The 16,254-nt window shown below is 45.7% G+C and overlaps 1 protein-coding gene across 7 annotated transcripts in view; it reads right to left on the reverse strand.

Moving 5' to 3' along the window:
- Positions 1–16,254, reverse strand: part of FMNL1 (formin like 1) — a 115,516-nt gene that overhangs the window by 23,956 nt on the left and 75,306 nt on the right. For all 7 annotated transcript variants that reach the window (XM_081166123.1, XM_081166128.1, XM_081166122.1 and 4 more), the window contains 2 exons: positions 3,999–4,073; positions 1,647–1,757 (listed from right to left, as the gene is read on the reverse strand). In XM_081166123.1, the coding sequence (XP_081022249.1) occupies positions 1,647–1,757; positions 3,999–4,073 (186 nt within the window). The remainder of the gene's footprint in view (positions 1–1,646; positions 1,758–3,998; positions 4,074–16,254) is intronic.

The raw sequence follows: 16,254 nt of genomic DNA on the forward strand, positions 1-16,254 counted from the left end.
GATACCAGTGACTTCCCGTCTTCTCTTTCCATGGTTCATTTTACATATCATGAATCCCTGCATATTTTACAAAAACTGTACCATTCAGTATTCCATTACTGCATCCATCAAAACATATTTACACTGTTGAATTTATCTTAATGCTGCCAGCATTTTCAGCTGTATACAATTATTTCCCATATATTCAATCAACGTTTTCCAATCTTCTTTAAACGTATGTTCTTCTTGTTCTTATTCTATATGTTAAATCTGCAAGTTGTGCATATTCTGTCAACTTAAGTTGCCATTCTTCTTTAAGTTGGGACCTGTAGGTTTGGCACAAGTTGGAGCTAAATTATTTGGGAGGCTAACACATCCTACAATTGTTGTTTTCTATTTCATCCGTTTCTACCCTAAATCAACGACACTTCAAGGCAGCTTCCAATTCTCACAAAATCTCCTATGAAATAACATCGCCGTAGACCTCGTTAAAAGGTAGGTAACAAAAATTCCAAGTCCTGTTCATATGTGTCATAAAAGTGTGTGTCACACATACTTTCTCCCCATTTTTAGAAAGGTATTCTTTCTACACATTAATATACGGGGGGCGGAGTTGGAGTTATACAGGTGAAATTGAGCAAATGGCACAAATCCAATGCCAGTCCAATCTGAAATAAAAATGGCAATCAATGCTTAAAGTGAGGTGGGGTTGCCAAAGTTGAGGACGTTGGCAGCCAGACCCAGTCATCTTAATTCTCTGTGCCAAAAGGACACCTTGCCAAAAAAGTGAGCTGTTTTGACTTTTTCACTGTGTTGGCCAGAGGGTACTAATTCAAACTTGTAGAATGATGGTGAATGGACTTCAGGTTCAATTGAGCCTGGTCTAATCTGAAGTGAAGCCATTCCATTCTCAGGCTGTCTATTTTTGTTTCTTAGAAAACTTTTTGGGATATTAGCATGGCATGTAAAATTAATATTAGCATGCCATTATTATTACTATTAGTTTAGTTTGGTACAGTCAAACCTCATATCCTGAACACCTCCGTTTTGGAACGTTTCAGCTCCCGAAAGTCAAAAATTTGGAAGTAAATGCTCCAGTTTCTGAATGTTTTTCAGAAGCCAAATGTCCAACACAGCTTCCGCTTGAGTGCAGGAAGCGCCTGCAACCAATCCGCCTTGGTTGTCGAACATTTTAGAAGCCAAATGGGCTTCTGGAATGGATTACGTCTGACAAATGAGGTTTGACTGTATATAGCAAATCAAACAAACATGTTAAATTGAATCACAAATATTTAGGCAAGTACAGTGGTTTTCAAACGTCTTGGAAGTTGAACCTTTGGGTTTTCGAACACCGAAAACCAGGAAGTAAATGCTTCAGTTTTCGAATGCTTCTTGGAAGCTGAACATGCTATGCGGCTTCCGTATTGTGTTTTCCGTAAATGTTTCCGTAAGTAAATGCTTCAGTTTCTGAAGTCTTCCGGAACAGATGACATTCGAAAACCGAGGTACCAGTGTATACAGAAACTTTTGTGGTTCAGAAAACCCACATCGCAGAGGTAGAAAGGCATCTCAGAATCACTAAGAAGGTTGCAAATGAAAAATGCATTAAAATAACCACCATCAATAGACACCCACCCACAACCAGGCTTTTGTTACATCCCTCTTACCTCTAGGTAATCATCCAGTCCCAACTGTGTGAATTCATATTGCAAGAAGACCCGGAAATTCATGTTCTCCACAGAGTGGACCACAATATTGATGAACTGCATGCAAGCAACCTAGATTTTTTTGGGAAGGAAAGGAGAGCACATTATCTTTGGGAACTGGGTACCTCTTTTTACACTTTTCTTCAGGCTAGGTTCTCATGGGTAGGACTAGTCTGGCACCGATGAGCTTTAACAGGGTTTCATAGTCACATTTCCATTCATTTCTGTATCTGTTTATACGTATTGGTTTTAACCACAGTACAGTCGTACTTTGGCTCCTGAACGCCGCAAACCCAGGAGTGAGTGTCCCGGTTCGCAAACGTTCTTTGGACCTGAACGTCTGACGCGGCTTCTGATTGGCTGCAGGAGCTTCCTGCAGCCAATTGGAAGCCGTGCCTTGGTTTCTGAACGTTCTGGAAGTCGAACGGACTTCCAAAACGGATTCCGTTCGACTTCTGAGGTATACACTCTTAGCCTTTGGGGATTTTTTTTTAATAAATAGAGAGCATATTAGTATATAATCCCTGCTTTTATAATTATATGGAATTTCTTCATAGCTCCTTGTTATATTGATACGATTCAGCTGATTAGGCTATAATTTCAATTTTCTATGGTTGCGTTTCATTTTTTATATATTCAGCTCTGATATAGTGATGCTCAAGCAGGTTTGGCACCGCATCCTTGGCTCTCAGCTTGAACAATAAACCAAACCGTCTCAAAAGTACAGCCTTAAAAGGGTAGCTGTCCTGAAAGACCTCCATTGACTCCCAGTACGTTTCTGAGCACAATTCAAAGTGTTGATGCTACCTTTTAAGCCCTAAACGGCCTCGGCCCACTAGACCTGAAGGAGCGTCTCCACCCCCCATTGTTCAACCCGGACACTGAGGTCCAGCTCCAAGGGCCTTCTGGCAGTTCCCTCACTGTGAGAAGTGAGGTTGCAGGGAACCAGGCAGAGGACCTTCTCAGTGGTGGTGCCTGCCCTGTGGAACGCCCTCCCATCAGATGTCAAGAAAATAAACAACTATCTGACTTTTAGAAGACATCTGAAGGCAGCCCTGTTTAGGGAAGTTTTTAAAAAGTTTTTTTAAAAAAATTGGGAGCTGCCCAGAGTGGCTGAGGTATTATTTATTATTTTTATTATTGGCGACACAGGTGGCACTCTGGTCTAAACCACTGAGCCTAGGGCTTGCCGATCGGAAGGTCAGCAGTTCGAATCCCCGTGACGCGGTGAGCTCCCGTTGCTCAGTCCCAGCTCCTGCCAACCTAGCAGTTCGAAAGCACGTCAAAGTGCAAGTAGATAAATAGGTACCGCTCCAGCAGGAAGGTAAACGGCACTTCCGTGCACTGCTCTGGCTTCACCAGATGTGGCTTAGTCATGCTGGCCACATGACCCGGAAAATCTGTCTGCAGACAACGCTGGCTCCCTCGGCCAGTAAAGCGACATGAGCACCCGCAACCCCAGAGTCGTTTGTGACTGGACTTAACTGTCAGGGGTCCTTTACCATTGTTATTGTTGTTGTTATTGTTGTTGTTGTTGTTGTTATATTTGCCGTCTCAAAACAAAACAGGGATGATGTCTGAGATACGACTGCAAACAGTACCTATGGGTTGGATCCATAGTCCTACTCAGAATAGAGCCATTGAAATTAATGGACAGCACTAACCTAGGTGCATTAACTTCAGTGGGTCTACTCTGAGTAGCACTTAATTGGACACAACCCTATCCACACCATGCTCTGTTTTATCTCATAGAACCTATTGATGCCCTGGCGTCCCAATTTCCTTGTTTCTCTGTCTCCGCCGGTGATAGCCAACGACGTGGAGCGGGCCCAAAGGACAATACAAAAGGAAGAGTCTGGCCTGTTTGTTTGGCTGCTCCAGCTGCTCAGCCGCATTCCCTTTAGCTCAAAAGACAGCAACAAGGAAGGAGCAAGGTTGAGGACAGGAGATGCTGCCTGAATAATCTTGTCACCATAGGGACATTTCTATTCCCAATACCAGACTGGAATATCATCGCCTGCACTGTTGTGGCATTCAAATCTGGGATCATGGCTTGTTTCCTCTAAATAAACCATGGGTGGCAAACCAAAGTAAACTAAAAAAGAGATAAGCCAATGTTTTGTTTTTAATCGACATTTCAGTGATGTGTGCAAATCAGGTGAAAGGCAGCAAGGCTCTCTCTGTGTGTGTGTGTGTGTGTGTGTGTGTGTATGCGAACACCATCTATTTGTGCTGGTACGTTTGAGGAGGGAGGGAGAGCCCTTGGTAGACAAGAAGCTAAACGGTGACCTTTGCTCCCAGCCTTTGCATTACCATGAAATCAATGTTGCAGTCTTCATTTCGGAAATATTCCATCAGCTTCTCAAAGCGGTTCTTCTCACCGCAGACCTGCAGGGAAGGAAAGAAAGGCAGTCAGGTTGGTTTGGCGCCAAAGGCTTACTTGGCGCTACAAAGCTGCTTCTTTTTAAAATATATATATAATTTTTATTAAATTTCCTGTTTTGCAATTTAATGTCCTCATTTTTGCATCCTTAAGATATCAATGACTTCCCTTCTTCTCTTTCCATGGTTCATTTCACATATCATAAATCCCTGCATATTTTACATAAACTAAACCATTCTGTTATTGCATCCATCAAAACTTATTTACACTGCTGAATTTATCTTCATGCTGCCAGCGTTTTCAGCTGTACGCAGCTATTTCCCATATATTCAATAAACATTTTCCAATCTTCTCTAAACGTTATGTTCTGCTTGTTCTCTTCTTTTATATGCTAAGGCTGCGAGTTGCGCATATTCTGTCAACTTAAGTTGCCACTCTTCTTTGGTTGGGACCTCACTCGTTTTCCATTTTTGGGCTAACAAATAACAGAGTTTCAACTGGTCAATCTGGATGCCTAGGGAGTCCAACAGAGGGCTCTGGCAGCCAGACCCAGTTATCTGTCGGAACTCCATACGGCCAAGCTACTCCTCCATTTGTGTCCTCCGGCGGTGATTAACGACCTAAGCCTTTGATGAGGCTGCAGGCACGTTCCCATTACGCAGAGTATCCAGACAGCAGCAGAAGGACGAGAAATATATGAGCTATATCGCTACATTTTATTTCTAACTACGCAGACAGAAAAGAATATACATCCTCTCTCTGTGAGAGTCAGTGAACCAACTGAGACAAAGAAACAGGAAACCAGTAGCAACAACATCCGTCTCCCGTGAGACTTCCAACAGTCTGGAATGTAAACAGAGTCCTGTGACTCCAAAAACTGCATAGTGGCATAAACAGGAACCCAACATCATCCCACTCTTGGTACCAAGAGGTCAGCTTGCTAGAAAAGGGGGCATTCTAGACTGCCCTCAGCTATGCTTAGGCAACTGTGCCACCCATGGCTGGGTACTGCAGCTACTACAGGGCTCTGGGAACTTGCCCACAGGATGCCACCAGCCCCTATGAAGCCTCTTGTTCTGCCCTGGTTGACTCAGCCTGCAAAAATTGCAGGTGTGAGATCCAAACTGCCACTGCACCCATTTGCTTCTTGTTTTCTCAGCTGGCCAGCCCGATTTCTCACCAGCTCATGTATTTGCCAAGCTTATCTTCCCAACACTTGCTTCACCTCTGCCAGTCCCAACACTGTCATGGCTTCCTCCAGAGAACAGCAGTTTTATGAGGGAGCTGAGAATGGTAAAAGATCCTTTCCCCCTTTCGCATTAACTGTGGTTCCCTCAGGAGGGAGGGATGGGAAACTGCGGCAGTTTAACAGGCATAGCTGTTGGGAACCAGCCCTGGGTGATTTGTCTTAGGGAAGGAGGAAACAAATCAGATGCCTCGGTTAACACATGCAGGTTTTATTGTTGTTTTTCATCGTTTAAGGGTTTTAACAGTTTTAATGTGAGTCACCTTGAGCGACTGACTGGAAGGTCTGGATATAAATATTTTCAACCGTCTGGATATATGAAAGCTATTCAAGACATAATAACCAGAATGCCTATTCTGCTTCTAATCTAGCTTGGCCTTAGGCACAAACGTGAAGCCTATGATGGCTGCAACACACTTCCAGGTGACTCCAATTCCCATCAGCCCCAGCCAGAACGGCCAATGGACAGGGATGATGGGACTTGTAGTTCGAAAAAACCATTAAGAGTGCCGAAGGTTCCACAACCCTCCTTTAAACGGAAAGACTGCTCTCTTCCGCATTCTCTCACACGTTAACAGCATTCAAAGATATAGGCAAATGGTACAGGAGAGACTCTCAAAGCCATCATGGTGGATGAGAGTGCCAGATCCCCAAAGAATATTTTAAAAATTTATCTGGCTCGCCCCCAGCAACAAAATAATTGGGAGTTCATTCAAAGTGCATTTTATGACATTGCTATTCCATCCAAGGAGCTCGTGGAGTTAGTATTCCTTTTTGTCTTTACAACAGTCTTGCGGTGTAGGTTAGGCTGAGAGATTGTGACTGGCCCAAGATCACCCTGTGAGCTTCACAGCGGAGGAATTTAAACCCAAGCCTCCCTGGCCCAAGTCCAAGGTCTGCTAAATGAATGTATTCCGTTATGAAAACTGGAACATTAGACAAAAAAAGGAAAGGGATGCAGGGGGAGAAAGTGGCCCTATAACGAATTGAAAAAAGTGTTTAAGATAACTTTTATGAAAAAAAAGCCAGAAGCCTTTTTACTAGGGTTAACAGGAGACAATTCCCAGTAGTGATGTATGGAAGTGAGAGCTGGACCATAAAGAAGGCTGATCGCCGAAGAATTGATGCCTTTGAATTATGGTGCTGGAGGAGACTCTTGAGAGTCCCATGGACTGCAAGAAGATCAAACCTCTCCATTCTGAAGGAAATCAGCCCTGAGTGCTCACTGGTAGGACAGATCCTGAAGCTGAGGCTCCAATACTATGGCCACCTCATGAGAAGAGAAGACTCCCTGGAAAAGACATGTTGGCAGAGGATGAGATGGTTGGACAGTGTTTTCGAAGATACCAGCATGAGTTTGACCAAACTGTGGGAGGCAGTGGAAGACAGGAGTGCCTGGCATGCTCTGGTCCATGGGGTCATAAAGAGTCGGACACGACCAAAAGACTAAACAACAACAAACGAGACAAAATACCAAAAGAATTCAAAAGACTATTTATGTACGCGACAACAGTAGCACGAATGCTACTTGCCCAGAAGTGGAAGGAAGAAAAAGTCCCCTGACCAACGATGAGTGGATAACTGAGATGATGGGCTATGCTGAAATGGCAAAGATTACCGTGAGGATCAGGCACCAAAACGATAAGAAATTCAATCAAGAGTGGGTAAAGTTTATAAAATGCAAGACCACTGTGTATACTTAAAAACATTAGCAGGATTATTGTAACACGTATAATGTAATATTAGTTAAATGGGGGGGGGGGGAGCGACAAAATGAACTAGAAAAAATGTAGGTAAAGGTAAAGGTACCCCTGACCATTAGGTCCAGTCGCGGACGACTCTGGTGTTGTGTGCTCATCTCGCTCTATAGACTGAGAGAGCCGGCGTACAGCTTCCAGGTCATGTGGCAAGCATGACTAAGCCACTTCTGGCGAACCAGAGCAGCGCACGGAAATGCCGTTTACCTTCCCGCTATTTATCTGCTTGCAATTTGATGTGCTTTTGAAATGCTAGGTGGGCAGGAGCAGGGACCGAACAATGGGAGCTCACCCCGTCGTGGGGATTCGAACCGCCGACCTTCTGATTGGCAAGCTCTAGGCTCTGTGGTTTAGACCACAGCGCCACCCTAGAAAAAATGTAGTTAGATGCAAAGAAATAGGGGGGAAATTGGAAATCGGGGGTGGGGGTGGGGGGATCTAAGTAATGCCAGGAGCGCAGAATTTGAAAAGGATGTGAATGTATAAAAAAACTTGCTTAAAAAATGAAAATAAAATATATATTTTTTCAAAAAACAAGAAAGAAAGTGAAACAGGCGCGGGGGGGGGGGAATCAAGCATTTTAAAAAAGCGTGATTGTTGATGACATTTCGTGCAACCTTATGAGAACAATAGAAGCAGAAAAAGGAGCTTGCCATCGACATTCTGAAACAGAAGGAAACTTCAGGTACAGGGAAGGGGCGAATGCAACCAAATGTGGTTACCTAGGGCGGCTGCATTACATTGAGGAAGGGCAAGGGGGCGGTCTTGGTTTTGTTTGGCAGATACACACGTTAGTATAAGGGAGCAAGGAGGAATGGGGGGGAATCTACAAGCAGGCCATTGTGTATGACATTAACACAGCCCTGCTTGCATATACAAAGCTCTCCCCTTGGCCCAAGATGTTAATACTCCTCCAGTTACAGCTGATGCAGCCAGTGGTCCCTTGCGTAGGGATGGATATTTGATATAGAGGAGGCCCCAGTAGGGCTGGGGGAAAGAGGAGAGGGTTTCTCCCAGAGGCTGTTGACTCCGTTTCCCTCGCTTCCCACCTGTGACTCTGAACCCTCAACAGGGATGACTGTTTCACCCAAGATAAAATTGCAGCGTTACTAGAGTTTGCTACAAGCACACGCTGGATACACGGCGCCTGCCTGACTGTCCCAAAGCAAGGTCAACATTTAAAAGCACATGCGTTTTTAAAACTTTGCAAAAGAAATGCGCTTTGGGCAACGCAGCTGATCTCTGCCCGGAAGTGGCCTCTGCTGTTTGTTGAATTTAATCAGGCTTTGTTTCTGTTCTTTTCGCTGTTTACAAGCCTGAATGCCGTAAGCTACTTGCATGGACTAGGCATAGATTTGCCGCCCACGCACTCTCGCCAGAATGGGGCATGCTCTGGTTATCTCCCGCTTGGACCACTGCAATGTGCTCTACTTGGGGCTACCTTTGAAGGTGACACAGAAACCAGAACTAATCCAGAATGCGGCAGCCAGACTGGTGACTGAGAGCGGCTGCCGAGACCATGTAACACTGGTCCTGAAAGACCTACATTGGCTCCCAGTACGTTTCCAAGCACAATTCAAAGTGTTGGTGCTGACCTTTAAAGCCCTAAACGGCCTCAGCCCAGTATAACTGAATGAGCTTCTCCACCTCCATCGTTCAGCCCAGACGCTGAGGTCCAGCTCCGAGGGCCTTCTGTCAGTTCCCTCCCTGCAAGAAGTGAGGTTGCAGGGAACTAGGCAGAGAGCCTTCTCGGTAGTGGCGCCTGCTCTGTGGAACGCCTTCCCATCAGATGTCAAGGAAATAAACAACTAGCTGACTTTTAGAAGACATCTGAAGGCAGTCCTTTTTAGGAAAGTTTTTAATGTTTGATGTTTTATCACTTTATTATTACTATTATTATTATTATTATTATTATTATTATTCTTTTGGAAGCTGCCTAGAGTGGCTGGGGAAATCCTACCAGATGGGCGGGGTATAAATAAATTATTATTATTATTATTAATTGGAATTTAATTAGACCAATAGATTAATTTCCAATAGCTTATCAAGATATTCCAGCTAAGTCAAACTTTGGCAACCAAAGTCTAGAAGGGTTTTGACTTCAGAGCATCAAGAAATCAGATGGCACATTAGGAGCCTCAGGTATGTAGAAGAAGACCCAAAGGGCAAGTCTGAAATTGCCGGAAGCCTTAAAAGTATGAAGTTGGCTATCTGGGAGTGATGGAAATTATGGTCTTCTTCCCTGATTTTCCTAACTGATCTGGAGAGAAAAGGAAGATAAAAGAGGCCATTTGATATGCTTTTAGGGTACTCAGCAAGGCTGCACCTTGTCTGATAGGTCGCTTGCACAAAGAGACATCTCACTGTGCCAGTGGCAAAAACCCTGATGTCATCTGGTAAGATAAAAATCAATAAAAAAACCTTCAGATGTTTTGCTGGTCCACTGGTGGGTGGCCAAGACAACCCACCTGAATTCTGAGATTTCCTCTCAAATGCTAGGCTGCTGGGAAAGTGAGTTGGGACACTGCCCATTAGAACACACAAGGTTTTTTCCTTGAAAAACTGATAGGATTTAAGTTCCCCTTGCCTGTTTATGTAGGTCTTGGCACTGATATTCTCTTTGCTGACTAATACGTTTTTTCTCTGAAGAACTGGGACAAAGGCTTTTAGGGCCAGGCAGACTGCCCAGAATTCCAGGAGGTTTCCTGTTGTACCAAGACATCTTTGGAGGCCAATTGCCCTGAGCAAAGGTTTTCCTGCAATGGGTTGCCCAGCCTTAAAGTCTGGCACTTGCTGGCTGAACAACCGGGAGACTCCTGAACATGCATTATTTGTCTTGGGTCACCATTTCAGAGATTCGCACGTCTCTAGGGCCGCCTTTCCTGGCCTCGAGTCCCCAGATACTGTGGGACTAGAACTCCCGTTATCTCTGACCATTGGCCATGCGGACTAGAGATGGTGTGGGTTTTAGTCTAGCATCCAGCATCTTGAAAACCCAAGGTTGGGGGAGGCTATTCTAGGGGGAAGCAAATGTGAGGGGTCAGCAGAGAAGGTATTTGATATTCCGGCATGGATTCCTGCGGGCAGAACTACAACTTACAATGAAAACGTCGGGTTGCCGGACTGGGTTTACTGCATAACTGTAATATGGAAGTGGGGGAGCTTTTTCAGGGTGTGTGTGTAGGTATCACCGGGCAAGAAAGAGTGCCTTATTCTTTCCCCACCTGCCACTGATTCTCCTACAGCAGATTTTAACAGTGTTTCTCCCTGTAGTTGGTCTCGGAGACTACATGAATTCTGGGCCAATTCAAAGTGCTGGTTTTGACCTATAAAGCCTTAAACAGCTCAGGACCGCAATAGCTGAAGGACCGCATCTTTCCATACGAACCTGCCCAGACCCTGAAATCATCTTCTGAGGCCCTCGTTCGTCTGCCTCCTCCTTGAGAGGTCCGAAGGGAGGCAACATGAGAATGGGGCCTTCTCTGCAGTGGCTCCCCATCTGTGGAATGCTCTCCCCAGGGAAGTTGGCCTGGCGCCTTTATTATACAACTTTAGGAACCAGGTAAAAATGTTCCTTTTTAACCAGGCCTTTGGCTGATCTGATTTACATCCTACGCCCTTTTAAAATGTGTTTTTTTGTGGGGTGGGGCTATTGGGTTTCTGTTTTTCTTTTTATTATGTATTTTGTGGTTTTATATCTCAATTTTATTCTGTGAACCGCCCTGAGACCCCCAGGTATAGGGTGGTATATAAATTCAATAAATAGTAATAATAATACATGAAGCCTATCTGCAGAGAAAAATGGAGCAGAGGGGGGTTTAACATGTTGATCCTTCTTTGCAAATAACACACGCAGACTCAAGAGTCCTCTGCATTCACATAAATTGACAGACACACGTTAACAAAACATCCCTTGTCAGTACACTGCATAGTTATGCCTTGAGAGTATAAGTACCAAGTTGGCGCGATGGCGGTGGAGGCAATCGCATTTTCTCTGAGCTTGTGCCAGGCTATTCTTTCACGTTTGAATGAACTGTCCTCTTGCAAGAGCAACCCTGCACTTACTTATATTTACATGCTCAAGCAGCTCAGAGGTTGTTAAAAAATCGATTAGAGGAGTTCTGGGCCTTCTACCCTGGAGGAATGGAGAGACACAATGACCTGTGAAGGACTCAAGACAGCCAGGGCAAGGTGTGTGGGCGAGAGAGGGGAGCATCAAAATTTGTCTGTCTGTAGATCAGGGCAGGGCATGGGGGGGGGGGCAGACTGTAGCCCTCCAGACCTGGTTGAACTCCCATCAGCACCCATCTAGCATGGCCGATGTTGGTCTTTAATATGGAATTTGGGACCTAATCACTTCATCACAGCCAGAGTTTCTCTACCCCGGTATAATCAGTGCTGGGATATAAACGCCCAGAGTAAACAATCTCCGATTTCTGGCTATGCAATATTGGGGAAGTCGTCTTCAGCTGTAGCTAAGATTTCACTCATACACCCTCCAATAATGGACAGCTGCAGTGGCGTAGCGTGGGTTGTCAGCACCCGGGGCAAGGCAAGTAATTTGCGCCGCCTAACCCGTGGATTTTAGCACCCGAGTGCGAGCGCCCCCCCCCATGTTGCACCCGGTGCGGCCGGCACCCTTGGCATCCCCCACGCTACGCCACTGTTCCAACGTTCAGCTTCACTGGATGCCCACGAGTTATATTGTACAGAGAGAGGGATAAAAACTTTCCTCTCTGTCCACTCTCTCCTTGCCATGCCTTAGTTTTGCAGGCTTCTCTCCTGTCGCCTCTTGCTTGCCTTTTCTCTAAACTAAAAACAAACCCAATGCTGCCACCTTTCCTCAGGGCACCGGCTCCATCCCCTTGCTTAGATTCCCTCTACCAAAGCTGAAAGCAGCTTGAAGTTCCTCCTGATCGTGAATGGGAAACAGCTGGCGAAGCCGGCGGCCTGCCAGGGAAGGGATCTCTTCCTAACCTGCTCCACGGAGCCCGTTCCTTGCAAGCGCTCCGTGTCCCTCGGATGGCGAGCGCCTTTGGAAACGCGGAGCAGGCGCTTGCCGGCGAGCAGCCCCCCCGCCCCTTCCCAAGCTAATCCTTTTAAAACCGAAAGCCCCTTAACCCGCTGGCGAGAGGCTTAGCCGGGCCTCGCCCGCCCACCGGCTTCCTCTTGGAGGTTTTTGGGGAGCGCAGGGCACGGCGAGGCACGGCGGCGCGTCGGGGTGCGGAGGCTGCCCGTGCCGGCCAGGCGTCGGTGGTGGTGTCGGCGCTGCTGCAGCAGCTGCTCCTCCTGCAAGCAGTGAGTGGAGCGCAGCCGCAGTGGCGGCGGGGGGCGCGCGCGCGCTAGGGCGCAAGGCTGGCAGTGGCTGCGGGGAGCCCGGCGGAGGAAGGAACTTGTCCCTTCCCTCTGGACTCGCGCCCCCCCCAGATGTTGCGCCCGGTGCGGCCGGCACCCTTGGCACCCCCCACGCTACGCCACTGGACAGCTGCAGGACAATGAAAGGCTGGGGTAATTTCCCTTTTAGGAGTACAGTAAGTTAGGGCAGGCATAATTGCATATTTCAGAGACATCTGCATCTCTGAAAAGAATTACACATCACTTGGGAAAACAGGAGAACTAATGCCAGTGTACTGAAAGAAGCAAAGATCGCCAGTGTTGCAGCAATGATTCTTCAACATCAACTTCGTTGGACTGGTCATGTTGTGTGGATGCCTGATGATCGTCTTCCAAAGCAACTACTCTATTCCGAACTTAAAAATGGAAAGCGTAATGCCAGTGGTCAACAAAAGAGGTTTAAAGACTCTCTCAAGGCAAATATTAAAAAATGTAGTACAAAAATTGACAACTGGGAAACACTGGAAAGCACGCTTGGCAAACCCTCACCATGATCAACTCCCACCCAGAAACCTATGCCACCACTGTGGAAGGATGTGTGGATCCAGAACTGGCCTCCACAGTCACTTACGGACTCATTTTTAAAACCGTGTTCATGGAAGACAAACTTACTCAGCTACGAGTGATCAACAAAGGAGAAAGAATTGCATATACAGTGGTACCTCGGGTTACAGATGCTTCAGGTTACAGGCGCTTCAGCTTACAGACTCCGCTAACCCAGAAATAGTACCTCGGGTTAAGAACTTTGCTTCAGGATGAGAACAGAAATCATGCTCCGATGGTGCGGCGGCAGCAGGAGGCCCCATTAGCTAAAGTAGTGCTTCAGGTTAAGAACGGACCTCCAGAACGAATTAAGTTCTTAACCCGAGGTACCACTGTACAAACAAAAGTGTCCCTCCTTTCTTCTGAGCTATTTGATACGGGGCAGGCACACCATAAAGAGTGCTATCCAATGGGTAAGCAGCTGGTCTTTAATTTACGACTAATTTAATTTTGTATTTTCTGCCACAGATGATGCACGCAACCCTGGCCACCCTGATATTGCAAAGCTTCCGTTTCCAGTCTGCAAAACGGGGAGAAGGGCCACCTACCTACCTACCTTACAAAGGCCTATCCCACAATAATAAAATTTGGTAGCCATCATTCGGGTTTTTGCCGCCAGGCAAACTTAACACATCTACGCCTCCCCACCCTCCAGGAATTGCTACCCCACAGGAGATAAAACTTAGTGGCGGAATTGACTTGCCAAATGCTAAACGATCAGAGTTAGTGGCCTTAAAACTGCAGAGGTAATGATGCATAAGTCATTTCTGAAAAACGACAGACAATTAAGCCATGCAGGAGAGGAGAGGAAAGGAGGAGAGAGGAGATGCGAGTATAATCCCACATATTCAAGCAGAAAGAGAATGTGTGCCCAGGTTTCCACCACCAACACAGGTCCAATTTGTCCAACTGTGCCTGAGTGACAGATCAGGCTTGCACCTGTCTGTTTGGCACCTAGGATTCCATTTCCTCCCGTCCAAAAGCTTTGGCACAAGCCAATGTGCTCCATGGGCAAGTTTTATCCCATGTAACCTAAGCAGACTCTTTGTCAGCTCTCCCTGTGTCAGTTTACAGCAACAGCATGAGCGCCAAAGAGGCACGTTTCCCTTCTACTCCCTACTTATTAACTTAGCTCATCTAAACTTACAAAAGGCTTAATGGGCAGCGTTAAGATAAATTCAACGGTGTAAATAAGTTTTGGTGGGTGTTATAATGGAATACTGAAAGGCTTAGTTTATATAAAATATGCAGGGATTTATGCTGTGCAAAATGAACCATGGAAAGAGAGGAAGGGAAGTCATTGATATGTTAAGGCTGTTTAAGTGAATATTCTGAAATGTAAAAAAGAAATTTAATAAAAACTGTAATAATAAAAAATATACTTACAGAGGCTTTCACTAAGAGCCAAACTACAGGAAACGCCGTATTTGCATTTAAAGTGCAGGATTTTGCTGTTTTTAATGGAAATTGCATCAGCGGGGGGCGGGGCAGGGGCGTTTTTGCTGATTATTAGTGGGATCAAAGCAAATATGGAGGAGAGGGGATCTAACCCTATCCCTGAGGAAGAAAATCCCTTTTCTTAAGGTGGAATTTGAATTAGTTCAGTTGGTAGAGCATAAGACTCTCAAATCTCTGGGTTGTGGGTTCGAGGCTCACATTCCTGTACTGCAGGGGGCTGGACTAGATGACCCTGGCGGTCCCTTCCAACTCTGTAATTCTATGATTCCTCCAATGGCACCAAGAAGTGCCTCTCTGTTATGTACTGAAGTTCTCACCCTGGGCCAGCAGGGGGATACTGTAGATAGTTATGCAAATAAGGGATCGAAAGTGACGTTCAGTGATTGGATAGTTTTAGAAAATTGTTACAGTTACGTTGTACTGGAGCCCTATATAAGCAGGCTGACTGAACCCTTCAGTTCAGTTCTGTTCTGGCCTCTGAATAAACAAGAGCTGTTTGAAGAATCGCTGTATCGTCTGATATGTTCACCCACAACTTAACACTCACAAAGTAAATACCACCTTCAAAAAGCTTTGGCACAGGCAAGAATAATGGGTTAAAACCCTCTCCATACCTCCTCTGCTGCCATTAATCGCTCCTCCCCAGCCGATGCAGTTGGCATTTTTAAAAACTGCACACATTTAACATCACATTTAGCTTGACCCTAAGGAGCAGGCGCTTTTGTTCTTACTGTGCATATACAGAACAGACTACAGCACTGTGAGAGAATTCACCCATTGAAGTTTGAGCAATTGAAAACACACTCTCTTTCAAAGCCACACTCCTTACTTATGGAAAAATATGGAAAATGTGACCATTTCAGCTTTATAACAAAGCAAGTGCTTAACATTCAAGGTCATGTAAGGCTGGTCATGAAATGTTGTTTGGATGCCTGATTATCATCTTCCAAAGCAACTGCAGTGGTACCTCGGGTTACATACGCTTCAGGTTACAGACTCCACTAACTCAGAAATAGTACCTCGGGTTAAGAACTTTGCTTCAGGATGAGAACAGAAATCGCATGGCGGTGGTGCGGCAGCAGCGGGAGGCCCCATTAGCTAAAGTGGTGCTTCAGGTTAAGAACAGTTTCAGGTTAAGAACGGACTTCTGGAACGAATTAAGTACGTAACCAAAGGTACCACTGTACTCTATTCCGAACTTAAAAATGGAAAGCGTAATGCCGGTGGTCAACAAAAGAGGTTAAAAGACTCTCTCAATCTAAGAAAATGTAGTATAGACACCAACAACTGGGAAACACTGGCCTGCAAGCACTTTGGTAAAGGAGATCAGCCTTTACCAAAGCTGCCATGGGCTTTGAAGATGCTCAAACTCAGGACGAAAGGGAGAAACGTGCTAAGAGAAAGGCACACTTGGCAAACCCTCACAGTGATCAACTCCTGCCCGGAAACCTATGTCCCCACTGTGGAAGGACGTGTGGATCCAGAATTGGCCTCCACAGTCACTTACGGACTCACTGTTAAGACCGTGTTCATGGAAGACAATCTTACTCAGCTACGAGTGATTGCCAAAGAAGAAGAAGAAGGCTGGGGTACAAATTGCAGGCAGTAGCAGCAAAGGGATCTAGAATAAAATGGGGCAGGGGGAGCCAGTTTCCATCTGTTATAAGGCCCCCCTCAACACAGTGTTTGCCCCTCATCTTTCCGTACATGTTCCCTAAGCTTCTGACTGCTGAGTGAGTCACACTTTATTCCTGAGCAAAATATGAAAACACAACTCACACTTCCTCC

The sequence above is a fragment of the Podarcis bocagei genome (genome assembly GCF_964188305.1).
Source record: "Podarcis bocagei genome assembly, chromosome: 13".
In the NCBI taxonomy this organism is placed as follows: Eukaryota; Metazoa; Chordata; class Lepidosauria; order Squamata; family Lacertidae; genus Podarcis; species Podarcis bocagei.